At 41.5% G+C, this 17,370-nt stretch overlaps 1 protein-coding gene across 4 annotated transcripts in view; it reads right to left on the bottom strand.

Annotated features, from left to right (window-relative positions):
* The window catches only part of LOC128697093 (endoplasmic reticulum aminopeptidase 1-like), a 196,058-nt gene that overhangs the window by 81,991 nt on the left and 96,697 nt on the right, over positions 1-17,370 (bottom strand). For all 4 annotated transcript variants that reach the window (XM_070095300.1, XM_070095297.1, XM_070095299.1 and 1 more), the window contains 2 exons: positions 2,614-2,839; positions 1,863-2,046 (listed from right to left, as the gene is read on the bottom strand). In XM_070095300.1, coding sequence (XP_069951401.1) covers positions 1,863-2,046; positions 2,614-2,839 — 410 coding nt within the window. The remainder of the gene's footprint in view (positions 1-1,862; positions 2,047-2,613; positions 2,840-17,370) is intronic.

The following is a 17,370-nucleotide window of genomic DNA, read 5'->3' as shown; positions in this document are numbered from 1 at the left end:
GCCAATTGATTGATCAAGGGACATGATCTATGATTTTGGTGATGTCAGATCAGAATTGGCTTGAAATAAACCCCAAAGTGGCAGAAATAGCATGGATCCTTGAGTTATGATATTAATTTGTCCCAGAAGTATCATACCTCAGAACTATTTTAACTTGAACCCCAAAATAGATGCTTTTATGATAATTTGCTCTAAGACATCAAAACACAACCAACTTGCTCTTGGATCCTTTATTACTGTTTGAACATGCTGGAGTTTTCCGAATGGTAAACAAGCATAGTCTTCAATTTGAAATCTCCAGAGGCACTGACACCCAGCAGCAAAGTAAGCCTGCAAACTACAGTACAGGTAGGGTTCAAACTCACTGTAAGCAAGTCATTAAACTCCAGGCCAGTGTGAAAGCCACTGAGCCAGCTGGCTTTCACATCCGTCTAGGTATATTTATACACCATAGGGAGGTTAACATGGGCCACCACTGTGACCACAAATACAAGTTTTTACAGATGAATCACCACCTGCATGGCCATGATGAATTCTAACTCAAGTCCCCTCAAAGCTGACATCACAACTCACAAAATTGTAATAACACAATTGCAAACAAAGCACAGTACAGGTGGTGCTCAAACTCATGGAGAGTGAGTGCACAAGTCATATGTGGTCATGGTGGTGGCCCATGTTAACCTCCCTATGGAACAGAAATATACCTAGTCAGATGAATTTTATTGTAGCCAGCCGGCCTAGTGGTTAACGCACTGGCCTGAAGTTCTACCACTCAAATCACCATGAGTTCAAGCCTGTACCTGTACCATGGATTGTCTGCAATAGTGTTGTTATGATTTCGTGAGAGTAAGCCTGTCTTTCATAGGCTTATGCCCAGGCAGAAAACTAATGTGAAGGACCTGGAGTGATAATGTCAGAGGATCTCACCTTCAAGGATCACAACAATGTCATTATAACATCTGCTAGAAAAATGATAGGATGGATAATGAGAACCTTCACAATATGATATGCCAAGCCAATGATTGTTGTATTCTCTTCAAATCGCTTGTCCTCTCTGGGCTGGAATATTGCTGTACACTAAGGGCCCTTTTCAAGGCAGGTGAAATTGCAGACCTTAAGACTATACATAGAACTTTCACTGCATGTATAATTACAATAAGGCACCTAAATTACTGGGAACAGTTGAAGTCCCTTGACCTGTATTCCTTGAAATGCAGGCAAAAAAGATACATCATAATTTACACCCGGAAAATCCTAGAGGCACTTGTACTAAATCTGCACTTGAAAATCACTCCCTACAAATGCAAAAACTTGATAGATGGCACAACATCCCCAAAATGAAAAGCAGGAGTGTTGTAAGTACACTAAGAGTGACTCACACACTGGTGGGAGATTCATCTGTACAAACATGGGTCACAGTGTGGGACCCATGTTAACCTCCCTATGGTGTATAGAAAAATATCTAGTTGGATGAATCTTATTAGAACCATCTGGTCCAGTGGTTAACACACTGACTGAGTTTTACCACTCACTCACCATGGGTTTAAACTCCACCTGTTCAGTGTTATTTTTTTTTTTTTTACATTTTTTACACTAAGAGATAACACAATAAGTGAACAGCATTCCAGCATACACAACAGAGATTACCAATAGACCCCTGGCTGTCTTCAAGAAGGAGCTGGATAGATACCTAAAGTCAGTACCTGACCAGCCGGGCTGTGGTTCATAGATCAGATTGCGAGTGGCCAGTAGTAACAGCCTGGTTGATCAAGCCCTGATCCACCATGGAGCTTGGTCATGGGCGTTGACCCCTGAAACAACCTCCAAGTATACTCCAGGTGTAACACTAACAATGTACTAACCATGACATGGTAACCAGGTTACCAAACCACTGGTGAGCCAGTTCATGCGCTATGACCACAGCAACAGTCTGCTGTGCCCGTGATGACGAGTGCCTTTTGTCAAACATGAGTGCTGTCTCCCTGTACGTCACCAGACCCCAGTTCTCCATGGCACCGGCACCAAAATCCGGGATGGCAATTAAATCTGGAAATTAGCAGTAGTTAAGTACAGCCTCTCCTCACTTAGGGACGTACTCGTTTACCGACCACTCGGACTTACAACCAGCTCTCCAACCAGTATGCAAACCTAAATAATTTTTTTTTTCAACAAGTCGGCCATCTTCCACCGAGGCAGGGTGACCCAAAAAGAAAGAAAATCCCCAAAAAGAAAATACTTTCATCATCATTCAACACTTTCACCTCACTCATACATAATCACTGTATTTGCAGAGGCACTGTATAAACATTTAAAAATATACCAGAAATGTTATAAATGGTGCAAAGGTGACATTAAAAAAATATTTAAAGATGGTCGAGTACAGTATGCTCCTCGTTGAATGACCAATTCAATTACCAACCTGCTCTTAGGAACGGAACCCCGTAGTTAAGTGAGGAAAGGCTGTACTGAGGTGGAGTAACCAAGAAGAAACACATTAACCATCACTCAGTCAATATCTTACTTAGTACTAACTAACAAATGCTAGAAGAAACACATACCCATCACTCAGTCAATATCTTACTTAGTATTAACAGGAGGCATAAGGAAGCTTACCAAGCTTGGGTAGAGGGTAGGAGAGGCCAAAGAAAGTATGGTAGTAGTCTAGGATGATGGAGGCCACCCGGAGAGCATAGGAGGCCTGGTCAACCATGTTTGGTGGAGTGTAGACTGACAGGTTGACCTGGTGAGCTGTCAGGTTGCTCAAGACCTGGTAGTCACACACCACGAAAGCAACCAGGTAGGTGCTCATGTCCACACTCTCTTGAAACTCATCCATCACCTGTAAGATCAACCAGGATCATCATCATTCACCCATAAGATCAACCAGTCATCATCATCCACCTGTAAGATCAACCAGGGTCATCAGTAAGATCAACCAGTCATCATCATCCACCTGAAAGATCAACTAGGGTCATCATCCATCACCTGTAAGATCAACCAGTCATCATCATCCACCTGTAAGATCAACCAGTCATCATCATCCACTTGTAAGATCAACCAGTCATCATCATCCACCTGAAAGATCAACCAGTCATCATCATCCACCTGTAAGAAGATAAGAATGGAGGAACACTGCAGCATGCTTATCTGTCTCAGTGCTGGAGGCAACGATGTTGGCAGATGTAGGAGTGAGGACCTGATTAGCAGGTATAGGTCAGTAATAGAAATAATTAGGAGGAGATAAGATAAGAGATATGATTTTGTTCGGATTTTTAACCCCGGAGGGTTAGCCACCCAGGATAACCCAAGAAAATCAGTGCGTCATCGAGGACTGTCTAACTTATTTCCATTGGGGTCCTTAATCTTGTCCCCCAGGATGCGACCCACACCAGTTGACTAACAACCAGGTACCTATTTGCTACAAGGTGAACAGGACAACAGGTGTAAGGAAACGTCGAAATGTTTCCACCCGCCGGGAATCGAACCTGGGCCCTCCGAGTGTGAAGCGGGAGCCTTAGCCACCAGGCCACCGGGCCTGGTGGGAACCCTGTCATATGTGGTATTTTGCCAAGGAGAGGAGTTGGAAATGAATGGTTGTCCAGGGCAATTGGTGTCAATTGCTGGCTGGACAAATACTGTAAAGAAAATGCGGTAACATTCATTGACAACTGGGACCTCTTCTATGGCAGAAATGACATGTATGCCAGGGATGGGGTTCACTTATCTAGGTCTTGGGAGGGGGCACTGGCAACTGCAGTGGAGGGAGCTGTTAGGACTTTAAACTAGGAATAGTTAGTGGTATGGGTTTTGGCGGGAAAACAGTTAAGTCCCAGTGTAGTAATATTATGAGTTCTAGGGGAACTAGTAATAAGCAGAACGAGGGAGATATTGAAAAGCCAGTAACACTAGGTGATAAGGACAGTAATAGGTTTAGTAGAAAAACAGAAATGAGCTGGAAGGGTAAAGAGAAAGGAGGGTCTTTCAATGTATATTATGCTAATAGCCGTAGTGCTAGGTATTACGAATAGGAGCTTGTTTTTAAAAAGTTATTGTTTATCCAGGGTTACGTTGCTTTCTCCTCAACAAGGGGAGGAGTCTCCTTTTTTCGTAATACTATTAATAAACCAATTTCCTTGATATCTCAATTTCATCAATCTTCAAAAACTAGGGGTGAATCAAGACAAGGTTATCACTATTATGTTAGTTTTAATAAACATACTTAACTTCATCTAGAATATACGAATAAGAGTACATTCACTTTTAAATAGTTTCGGCCCGTTAAATCATAAGCAATTCTAATGCTTAAATATATGAAATTGATAATCTCTGTCTATACAATAGAAATCACTATATACAGCTCAGGTGGGGTACCACTTTCTCAATATATGTTCATTTATCATTAAAATTAGTCATTTATATTTATTTCTCATTGTTTTCTGTATGTAAAACTATAGTTATTCTCTATTACCTGGAGTTTACCTGGAGAGAGTTGCGGGGGTCAACACCCCCGCGGCCCGGTCTGTGACCAGGCCTCCTGGTGGATCAGAGCCTGATCAACCAGGCTGTTGCTGCTGGCTGCCCACAAACCAACGTACGAGCCACAGCCCGGCTGGTCAGGAACCGACTTTAGGTGCTTGTCCAGTGCCAGCTTGAAGACTGCCAGGGGTCTGTTGGTAATCCCCTTTATGTATGCTGGGAGGCAGTTGAACAGTCTCGGGCCCCTGACACTTATTGTATGGTCTCTTAACCCTTTGAGGGTCGACAGGCCCTCTCCAAAACTTGTTCTCAGGGTCGGCCAAATTTAAAAAAAAAAAATATTATTTTCTCTTATGAAAAGATAGAGAATCTTTTCCCGATCATAAAGACACCAAAAGTTTGAAATTTGATAGAAAACTTACGGAATTATGCTCTCGCAAAGTTAGCGGTCTCGGCGATGTTTACGCATCGGCGATTTTGCCCACTTTGAGCCCCATTTTCGGCCAATTTCACTGTACTAGTCAACAAAAAACATGAATATTTCGCTAGAACTCCATTTTTTCTATCGAATGGGTGCAAGAAACCACTCATTTATGAAATTCAACTATCCAGTACAGTGGTCAGAATTTAGCAATTTTGCCAATTTCACACAAATTTCAAAAGATGCCAATTTCCGAATAGGGTCCAGAATAAACAAGAAAGACATTCCTGGCACTAAAATGACATTTCCTCTAGTCATTAGTCATGTCTCAAGGCCCCTCTTATATTCTTTTGCTTTCCACTTTGAATTTTTATTTTCACAAAAAATATAAGATTTACTGTTATGCAGACTACTGCATTAGTGTAAAAAATGGTATAAATATTATTGGTGCACTTGTGAAAGAATATTAGACTCACCAGTTGACGTGTATTGCACGCTTGGCACGATTTGTTTACTTTTGAAGTTTGGTAAAAATCGAACATTTCTGCTACTTTGAGCTCAATTTCAAGGCACCTTTCTTTGTGAAACCAGTCAAAATCATCTCAATTTCTGTAATATGTCTTCCATTCTATAAAATGAGACCAAGAAAACTAGAATACAACAATAAATACCATATGAAAATACACTGCAAAGTCGCTGATTTATTCAAAAAAAATGGTCAAAGTTTTTTTTTTCTCATTATGCACTGTGTGCTGCAGGATTTTTTTTAGACTGTGCACACTGACCACATAGACCCATTCTTTCATATGAAGGCCTACCAGCTTTCTCCCACTAGATTTGAGGCCGCTAGAATTTATGAGTACTAGTACGTCAAAAACCCCTACGCGTAAGACGTACTAGTACGACGAAAACCCTCAAAGGGTTAACATGCTAGTGACACCCCTTCTTTTCATTGGGGGGATGGTGCATTGTCTGCCAAGTCCTTTGCTTTCGTAGTGAGTGATTTTCGTGTGCAAGTTCGGTACTAGTCCCTCTAGGATTTTCCAGGTGTATTTTTTTTTTTTTTTTTTTATTATCACACTGGCTGATTCCCACCAAGGCAGGGTGGCCCGAAAAAGAAAAACTTTCACCATCATTCACTCCATCACTGTCTTGCCAGAAGGGTGCTTTACACTACAGTTTTTAAACTGCAACATTAACACCCCTCCTTCAGAGTGCAGGCACTGTACTTCCCATCTTCAGGACTCAAGTCCAGCCTGCCGGTTTCCCTGAACCCCTTCATAAATGTTACTTTGCTCACACTCCAACAGCACGTCAAGTATTAAAAACCATTTGCCTCCATTCACTCCTATCAAACACGCTTATGCATGCCTGCTGGAAGTCCAAGCCCCTCACACACAAAACCTCCTTTACCCCCTCTCTCCAGCCTTTCCTAGGCCGACCCCTACCCCGCCTTCCTTCCACTACAGACTGATACACTCTTTAAGTCATTCTGTTTCGCTCCATTCTCTCTACATGTCCGAACCACCTCAACAACCCTTCCTCAGCCCTCTGGACAACAGTTTTGGTAATCCCGCACCTCCTCCTAACTTCCAAACTACGAATTCTCTGCATTATATTCACACCACACATTGCTCTCAGACATGACATCTCCACTGCCTCCAGCCTTCTCCTCGCTGCAACATTCATCACCCATGCTTCACACCCATATAAGAGCGTTGGTAAAACTATACTCTCATACATTCCCCTCTTTGCCTCCAAGGACAAAGTTCTTTGTCTCCACAGACTCCTAAGTGCACCACTCACTCTTTTCCCCTCATCAATTCTATGATTCTCCTCATCTTTCATAGACCCATCCGCTGACACGTCCACTCCCAAATATCTGAATACATTCACCTCCTCCATACTCTCTCCCTCCAATCTGATATCCAATCTTTCATCACCTAATTTTTTTGTTATCCTCATAACCTTACTCTTTCCTGTATTCACCTTTAATTTTCTTCTTTTGCACACCCTACCAAATTCATCCACCAATCTCTGCAACTTCTCTTCAGAATCTCCCAAGAGCACAGTGTCATCAGCAAAGAGCAGCTGTAACAACTCCCACTTTGTGTGTGATTCTTTATCTTTTAACTCCACGCCTCTTGCCAAGACCCTCGCATTTACTTCTCTTACAACCCCATCTATAAATATATTAAACAACCACAGTGACATCACACATCCTTGTCTAAGGCCTACTTTTACTGGTGTATATAATCATGTATCTCTCCCGCCTGCGTTCCAGGGAATACAGGTTCAGGAACCTCAAGCGCTCCCAGTAATTGAGGTGTTTTATCTCCGTTATGCGCGCCGTGAAGGTTCTCTGTACATTTTCTAGGTCAGCAATTTCACCTGCCTTGAAAGGTGCTGTTAGTGTGCAGCAATATTCCAGCCTAGATAGAACAAGTGACCTGAAGAGTGTCATCATGGGCTTGGCCTCCCTAGTTATGAAGGTTCTCATTATCCATCCTGTCATTTTTCTAGCAGATGCGATTGATACAATGTTATGGTCCTTGAAGGTGAGATCCTCCGACATGATCACTCCCAGGTCTTTGACGTTGGTGTTTCGCTCTATTTTGTGGCCAGAATTTGTTTTGTACTCTGATGAAGATTTAATTTCCTCGTGTTTACCATATCTGAGTAAGTGAAATTTCTCATCGTTGAACTTCATATTGTTTTCTGCAGCCCACTGAAAGATTTGGTTGATGTCTGCCTGGAGCCTTGCAGTGTCTGCAATGGAAGACACTGTCATGCAGATTCGGGTGTCATCTGCAAAGGAAGACACGGTGCTGTGGCTGACATCCTTGTCTATGTCGGATATGAGGATGAGGAACAAGATGGGAGCGAGTACTGTGCCTTGTGGAACAGAGCTTTTCACCGTAGCTGCCTCGGACTTTACTCTGTTGACGACTACTCTCTGTGTTCTGTTAGTGAGGAAATTATAGATCCATCGACCGACTTTTCCTGTTATTCCTTTAGCACACATTTTGTGCGCTATTACGCCATGGTCACACTTGTCGAAGGCTTTTGCAAAGTCTGTATATATTACATCTGCATTCGTTTTGTCTTCTAGTGCATTTAGGACCTTGTCGTAGTGATCCAATAGTTGAGACAGACAGGAGCGACCTGTTCTAAACCCATGTTGCCCTGGGTTGTGTAACTGATGGGTTTCTAGATGGGTGGTGATCTTGCTTCTTAGGACCCTTTCAAAGATTTTTATGATATGGGATGTTAGTGCTATTGGTCTGTAGTTCTTTGCTGTTGCTTTACTGCCCCCTTTGTGGAGTGGGGCTATGTCTGTTGTTTTTAGTAACTGCGGGACGACCCCCGTGTCCATGCTCCCTCTCCATAGGATGGAAAAGGCTCGTGATAGGGGCTTCTTGCAGTTCTTGATGAACACGGAGTTCCATGAGTCTGGCCCTGGGGCAGAGTGCATGGGCATGTCATTTATCGCCTGTTCGAAGTCATTTGGCGTCAGGATAACATCGGATAGGCTCGTGTTAATCAAATTTTGTGGCTCTCTCATAAAAAATTCATTTTGATCTTCGACTCTCAGTCTGGTTAGCGGCTTGCTAAAAACTGAGTCATATTGGGACTTGAGTAGCTCACTCATTTCCTTGCTGTCATCTGTGTAGGACCCATCTTGTTTAAGTAGGGGCCCAATACTGGACGTTGTTCTTGACTTTGATTTGGCATAGAAGAAATACTTCGGGTTTCTTTCGATTTCCTTTATGGCTTTTAGTTCTTCCCGCAATTCCTGACTCCTATAAGATTCCTTTAGCTTAAGTTCGATGCTTGCTATTTCTCTGACCAGTGTCTCCCTACGCATTTCAGATATATTGACCTCTTTTAGCCGCTCTGTTATTCTTTTCCGTCGCCTGTAAAGGGAGCGCCTGTCTCTTTCTATTTTACATCTACTCCTCCTTTTTCTTAGAGGAATAAGCCTTGTGCATACATCGAGCGCCACCGAGTTAATCTGTTCTAGGCATAAGTTGGGGTCTGTGTTGCTTAGTATATCTTCCCAGCTTATATCAGTTAGGACTTGGTTTACTTGGTCCCACTTTATGTTTTTGTTATTGAAGTTGAATTTGGTGAATGCTCCCTCGTGACTAGTCTCATTATGTCGGTCTGGGGCTCCACGCATACATGTCTGAACCTCAATTATGTTGTGATCTGAGTATATTGTTTTTGATATGGTGACATTTCTTATCAGATCATCATTGTTAGTGAAGATGAGGTCTAGTGTATTCTCCAGTCTAGTAGGCTCTATTATTTGCTGGTTTAAATTGAATTTTGTGCAGAGATTTAAAAGCTCGTGTGAGTGTGAGTTTTCATCAGAGCTGCCTCCTGGTGTTATTACTGCAACAATATTATTTGCTATATTCCTCCATTTTAGGTGCCTTAAGTTGAAATCCCCCAGGAGCAAGATGTTGGGTGCAGGAGCTGGAAGATTTTCCAGACAGTGGTCAATTTTTAACAGCTGTTCTATAAAATGTATTTTTTGTTAATATTTTTGGTGTCTGGAACAGATTAATTGAATTTACATTTTCTCGTGGGAAATATTATTTCGGTTTTCGGCCAACTTTCTGGAACGGATTAATTACAAAAACCGGGGGTCTACTGTATTCACATTAAGAGGAGGTTAAAAAAAAAAGATAAGAAAAGCTAAGTGGGACTATGAAATTAAAGTTGCTAGGGATTCAAAAACAAACCCAAAAGCATTTTCCAGGTATATAGAACAAAGGTTAGAGAAAAGTTAGGTCCTCTTAAAACTAACTCTAGACAGCTTACTGACAGAGAGAGTGAAATGTGTTTGATGTTTAATAATTATTTCCTCTCGGTTTTCACACAAGAAGACAAATGATATCCCAGTATTTAATATTTAGATTTGGCATGAAGAAAATAAATCATGTAATATCACAGTCCCTAGGGAGAAGGTAATCAAACAGGTTGAGTAATTAAAGCAAAATAAATCCCTGGTCCCAGTTGAACTTATAAAAGATTCTTAAAAATGCAAAATGGAACTTTGTGAACTAACCTTTTTAACATATATCTTCAAACAGGTGTTGTGTATGAGATGTGGAAGATGGCTAATGTAATTCCTGTTTTAAAGCAGGGGATAAGTTGTTAGTCAGATTGGGTGAAATCTTAGTGGTCAGTCATAAGTGGTATTGCACAAGGCTCAGTTTTAGGCTCATTGTTCATAATATTCATTAATGACCTTGATGTGGGAATAACAAGTGTTATGAGCAAATTCACTGATAACACACTGCCATAACAACATACTGGAGTGAGAGATATAGGAGGAAGTATAAAATAAACCCAGTGAGGAGCAGGGGTGCAGTGGGGACAATAAGGGAACACTGTATCAACATCCGGGGCCCCAGACTTTTCAACATCTTACCAGAAGATATCAGACATTGAGTGGGACTTGCAAATGAGTGGATGGAGTTATCAGAGCTTATTTCTTGGGTAGCATTGAAAATTAGCTTGGGCAAATGTTTTGTTAGTGGGATGGATTGTAAAGGACCTGCCTAGTATGGGCCAACGGGCCTGATGCAGTGATCCTTGTTTCTTCTTATCTTTTTTTTTTTTTTTTTTTTCAACAAGTCGGCCGTCTCCCACCGAGGCAGGGTGACCCAAAAAAGAAAGAAAATCCTCAAGAAGAAAATACTTTCATCATCATTCAACACTTTCACCACACTCACACATTATCACTGTTTTTGCAGAGGTGCTCAGAATACAACAGTTTAGAAGCATACACATATAAAGATACACAACATATCCCTCCAAACTGCCAATATCCCAAACCCCTCCTTTAAAGTGCAGGCATTGTACTTCCCATTTCCAGGACTCAAGTCCAACTATATGAAAATAACCGGTTTCCCTGAATCCCTTCACTAAATATTACCTTGCTCACATTCCAACAGGTCGTCAGGTCCCAAGTACCATTCATCTCCATTCACTCCTATCTAACACGCTCACGCACGCTTGCTGGAAGTCCAAGCCCCTTGCCCACAAAACCTCCTTTACCCCCTCCCTCCAACCCTTTCGAGGACGACCCCTACCCCGCCTTCCTTCCCCTATAGATTTATATGCTTTCCATGTCATTCTACTTTGATCCATTCTCTCTAAATGACCAAACCACCTCAACAACCCCTCTTCTGCCCTCTGACTAATACTTTTATTAACTCCACAACTTTTCCTAATTTCCACACTCCGAATTTTCTGCATAATATTTACACCACACATTGCCCTTAAACAGGACATCTCCACTGCCTCCAACCGTCTCCTCGCTGCTGCATTTACCACCCAAGCTTCACACCCATATAAGAGTGTTGGTACTACTATACTTTCATACATTCCCTTCTTTGCCTCCATAGATAACGTTTTTTGACTCCACATATACCTCAATCCACCACTCACCTTTTTTCCCTCATCAATTCTATGATTAACCTCATCCTTCATAAATCCATCCGCCGACACGTCAACTTCCAAGTATCTGAAAACATTCACTTCTTCCATACTCCTCCCCAATTTGATATCCAATTTTTCTTCATCTAAATCATTTGATACCCTCATCACCTTACTCTTTTCTATGTTCACTTTCAACTTTCTACCTTTACACACATTCCCAAACTCATTTACTAACCTTTGCAATTTTTCTTCAGAATCTCCCATAAGCACAGTATCATCAGCAAAAAGTAACTGTGTCAATTCCCATTTTGAATTTGATTCCCCAAAATTTAATCCCACCCCTCTCCCGAACACCCTAGCATTTACTTCTTTTACAACCCCATCTATAAATATATTAAACAACAATGGTGACATTACACATCCCTGTCTAAGACCTACTTTTACAAGGAAGTAATCTCCCTCTCTTCTACACACCCTAACCTGAGCCTCACTATCCTCATAAAAACTCTTTACAGCATTTAATAACTTACCACCTATTCCATATACTTGCAACATCTGCCACATTGCTCCTCTATCCACTCTATCATATGCCTTTTCTAAATCCATAAATGCAATAAAAACTTCCCTACCTTTATCTAAATACTGTTCACATATATGCTTCAATGTAAACACTTGATCTACACATCCCCTACCCACTCTGAAACCTCCTTGCTCATCTGCAATCCTACATTCTGTCTTACCTCTAATTCTTTCAATTATAACCCTACTGTACACTTTTCCTGGTATACTCAATAAACTTATTCCTCTATAATTTTTACAGTCTCTTTTGTCCCCTTTTCCTTTATATAAAGGGACTATACATGCTCTCCGCCAATCCCTAGGTACCTTCCCCTCTTTCGTACATTTATTAAACAAAAGTACCAACCACTCCAACACTATATCCCCCCCTGCTTTTAACATTTCTGTCATGATCCCATCAGTTCCAGCTGCTTTACCCCTTTCATTCTACGTAATGCCTCACGTACCTCCCCCACACTTACATTCTGCTCTTCTTCACTCCTAAAAGATGGTATACCTCCCTGACCAGTGCATGAAATTACTGCCTCTCTTTCTTCCTTAACATTTAAAAGTTCCTCAAAATATTCTCGCCATCTACCTAATACCTCCATCTCCCCATCTACTAACTCCCCTACTCTGTTTTTAACTGCCAAATCCATACTTTCCCTAGGCTTTCTTAACTTGTTTAACTCCAAAATTTTTTCTTATTTTCATTAAAATTTCTTGACAGTGCCTCTCCCACTCTATCATCTGCTCTCCTTTTGCACTCCTAGAATTAGTACATTATTGTGCCTTGTGGCCTTAACAATTTCCTCCCATAGTAGTCTCCCTTGGTCCCTATCTAAGTTTGGGGGACCGTATATCACACCTAAAATCTGTTTTTCATGCCCCTCTGAAAATTCTATCCAAACAGACTCTGTATGTGTTACTTCAGACTTAATACTCATTTTTATGCAACAGTTCAAGCGATCTCGGACATACAATGCCACCCCACCCCCCTTCCCGATACGTCTATCTACTTGGAACAATTTAAAACCCTGAATGTGACATTCCACAGGCAAATACATCAATGTTACCTGCTCTAGTAACTAATCTCAACTTGTCCATCTTATTCCTAGTGTTACGATGTATCGTAATTTTTCTTTTCTTTTTCATCTATATAATACTACCTCGCTAGCTGCTTCGGTAATAGCTAAATCGAAGCCGCTGGATCGTCATAGTAGTATCGTATTCATCCTTCATCATTTTGATAAGGTTAAGGGGGTTACTGGGCCAACATAGATTTATACAGTTTTCTCTAATGCCGGACAAGAGAAAATGTAATGTTTACCCTCCACGGCATATAAACATTGCATGGTTATATGATATGTAACGTGTTTCTTACATAATTTTGAAGAAAATATCATAGATGGATTAATGAAAATGACTATATTAATGTAAAATAAGACATTTAACCCTTTGACTGTCACAGGCCCCTTTCTGAAACTGTCATTCTATGTCGTAAAATACAGTGGACCCCCGCTTAACGATCACCTCCAAATGCGGCCAATTATGTAAGTGTATTTATGTAAGTGCGTTTGTACGGGTATGTTTGGGGGTCTGAAATGGACTATCTACTTCACAATATTCCTTATGGGAAAAAATTCGGTCAGTACTGGCACCTGAACATACTACTGGAATGAAAAAAGTTCATTAACCGGGGGTCCACTGTATTTGAAAAAAAAAAAAAATCTTACCAAAATGTTAGGATTATTTTACTGAGTGTTTTAAGCCTAACAATTTTTTTTTGCCATCAGTATTTACAGAGATACAGAGGCGCAAAGTTGGCAGAAAATGAGCGGCATATGGCAACAGCGGCGAATGCCGCCCACCTGGTATTCTTTTATTTACTCCAATTCGAAGGTTTCTTGTATTTTCTAATATTTTTCTTTTCTAAGTAACTTACGTGGCCTGTGAGACCAAAGTAAGGTGCACTGTTCAAATATACACTCATTGTTTACAACACAATAACTGAACAAACATTATCACCATTAGATTGTGTACAAAACTTGTTTACACAAACAATACAAAACATTGTTTATTACTATTGTTCCATAATATATATACATATGTACAGTCACTTAACACTTTCCTAGAACTGCTGCAGCTTGTGGAACTCTTTGAAACATGGGTATATGCAGAGTGGTACTTGACACTCCTCACACATAAAACAAGTGTCTCTGTTTTGTGGTATGTCCACATACAAAACACCTCTTCTGAGCACTTTTCTTGAAAGCAGTAAGAGGTAGTTGTATGGGGTAGTGATCACCAGGCCTCAAACGAGATGGCATGTGTTGGTAATTTCGTGGGCGCTGGTCTATTGCAGGTGTTGCTCCTTGGTACTTGGCGATTATTTGTCTGATGACTGAAACAAAATTCACCGTATTTTGGTTTGTTGTTGGTCCTCAATTTGTATATGTTATAAGCCCTTTAGCATGGAAATATCAAGAAGATGGAAAAAAAGTTTCATATACCACTTATAACTTTTGCATACACAATCAGCAAACCCAATCTGCATCTCACATTTGTCCACTAAGTGCATATTGAGGTTGTAGTCCATGGCAGCTGCAGGTTTTAGAATGGGTTCATTGGTCTCTCTATTGTGCCTGCCAGTGTGTGCAATTTCATTTCGGTGAACTGATGTCAACAATGTGACATCATGTTTGTCATGCCACCAAACTGCCATGATGTCATTGGCAGCAAAGGCCTGCACCTCACCTCTGCGAGTGCCAGCATCGAACCTTGGCATATGTTTACTATTACCACGCACTGTGCCACACACGTCTGTCAGGTTCACTCACAAGAAATCACTAAGTATGGGGCTTGTGTACCAGTTATCAGTATATAATATATGCCCCTTACCAAGATATGGTTCCATCATCGTTCTAACCACATCACCAGAGATACCAAATAACTTCCTGGTATCTCTCAATGTATTACTGCCAGTGTATGCAATGATATCCAAAACGAGACCACTTTTGCAATCACACAGTACAAATAACTTTATACCAAAGCGTTTCCTCTTGCTTGGTATGTATTGCTTGAATGAGAGAGTTCCTTTGAATAAAATCAAAGACTCGTCAATAACAAGCTTCCTGAAGGGATAAAAATACATGCAACACTTTTGTTTCAGGTACATAAATACATTTCTGATCTTATATAACCTGTCGCTTCTGTCAGGCCTTGCTTTGTCTGAAAAGTGTAACATACGTAACAGTATCAAAAAACAATTCACACCTATAATGTCACTAAAACCTGGGGTTGAAATCAGGCGTTCTGTTGCCCAGTATGTGGTGACAGTGTGCTTGTACACTTGTGACATAAGCATTATTGTGGCAAAAAACAGGTACATCTCTGCCACAGTTGTGTCCTTCCACTGGAGTAGCTGTGATCGTGGTGAGAGAATTGTATTTGCCATGGTGTACTCATAGTATGTGTTGGTTCCCCTGACAATAAAGTCCATCAGGGGTTCATCGAAGAATAACTGAAAGCATTCCAGTTCAGTAGCATTGTTCCCAAGTGTACACGATGGACGTATTCCACTTTGTGTTTCATCAAAGTCATGGGGACTGGGAACAAACTCATCACCTTGCTGCCAATCCCAGATGTGGTCTGCTGGTGGGTTCTGAATACTGAAATGTGGTTGTGGTTGTGCAGGTTGTGGGAGTGTGGGGGTTGGGTGAGGCTGGTTGTAGTTGTGCAGTCAGCAGCATCGGTAGTAGCGTGGCCTACTGATAGTGCCGCATGACTCATGCCACCATCACTATAACCACCACCACCACCTGCTGCCTCACTCACATCATTCATACCAATCGTAACAATATCATCATCTTCACTATCAGGTCGTGGTGTAGGGCCACGGGATGTGCTCCGAGATTTACTCCTTCCCCTTGGAACAGCATATGACACACTACCAGACTGCATGCTACGTCATACATACTGCTGCTTCAATGGGGAATATTCACCCTCACTGTCGAAACTAGAACTGCTTTCAATAGCTTTGAAATCACTATCACTATCACTTTCACTGCTCACATCTGAGTCTTGTACATGGGCAAATAGTTTCTTCTTTCATCCTGGTACAGGTGAACGTGAACGAGCCGGCCCAGCACCAGAGGTGGAAGGTCGTGGGTCATCTGAGTTTTCATCACTAATTACGTTATCCTGGGCACTGTTTTCAGTCACACTCGCTTGAAAACCATGGAATTCACTTTCACTGACACTTTCATCGCTGTTAGAGCTATCACTTGGGAACAAAAGACCTCCAATCCGCCGAGATAAGATAAGATAAGATTTCGTTTGGATTTTTAACCCTGAAGGGTTAGCCACCCAGGATAACCCAAGAAAGTCAGTGCGTCATTGAGGACTGTCTAACTTATTTCCATTGGGGTCCTTAATCTTGTCCCCCAGGATGCGACCCACACCAGTCGACTAACACCCAGGTACCTATTTGCTGCTAGGTGAACAGGACAACAGGTGTAAGGAAACGTGTCGAATGTTTCCACCCGCAGGGAATCGAACCCGGGCCCTCCGTGTGTGAAGCGGGACCTTTAGCCACCAGGCGACCAGGAGTGAGGTACTTCTTACTGCGAGGCATGGTGAAAATGGACTACCAAGATGGCGTTCCCACAATGCACCACTGAGTCCCAGATTTTTTTCACAGGGTGCACACCCACCACTCAGACCCATTCTCTCTCATGTAGGCCTACCAGCTTTCTCCCACTTGATTTGAAGCCGCTAGAATTTACACGTATAAATACGCAAGAAACAGTGGTGCATAAGACATATATACAACCGAAATAGTCAACGGGTTAATGTGCCCAAGAGTGATTATTATTATGTACTATTAGTATTAGTAGGTTGGTAGACAGCAACCACCCAGGGAGTACTACCGTCCTGCCAAGTGAATGTAAAACAAAAGCCTGTAATTGTTTTACATGATGGTAGGATTGCTGGTATCTTTTGTCTGTCTCATAAATATGCAAGATTACAGGCATGTCTTGCTACTTCTACTTACACTTAGGTCACACTACACATACATGTACACGTTTATTTATACACACTCATCTGAGTTTTCTTTGATTTTATCTTAATAGTTCTTGGTCTTATTACTTTTCCTTTTATATCCATGGGGAAGTGGAATAAGAATCTTTCCTCCGTAAGCCATGCGTGTTGTAAAAGTCAACTAAAATGCCGGGAACAGTGGGCTAGTAACCCCTTTTCCTGTAAAGATTACTAAAAAGAATAAGAAGAAAATTGTCAAAGTGGGAAGTCTGAATGTGCGTGGATGTTGTGCAAATGATAAGAGAGAGATGATTGTGGATGTTATGAATGAGAAGAAGCTGGATGTCCTGGCTTTAAGTGAAACAAAGCTGAAGGGGGTGGGAGAGTTTCGATGGAGAGGAATAAATGGGATTAGG

Source organism: Cherax quadricarinatus, chromosome 49 (genome assembly GCF_038502225.1).
Source record: "Cherax quadricarinatus isolate ZL_2023a chromosome 49, ASM3850222v1, whole genome shotgun sequence".
NCBI lineage: Eukaryota > Metazoa > Arthropoda > Malacostraca > Decapoda > Parastacidae > Cherax > Cherax quadricarinatus.
This window is presented reverse-complemented; position numbering and strand designations above follow the sequence as displayed.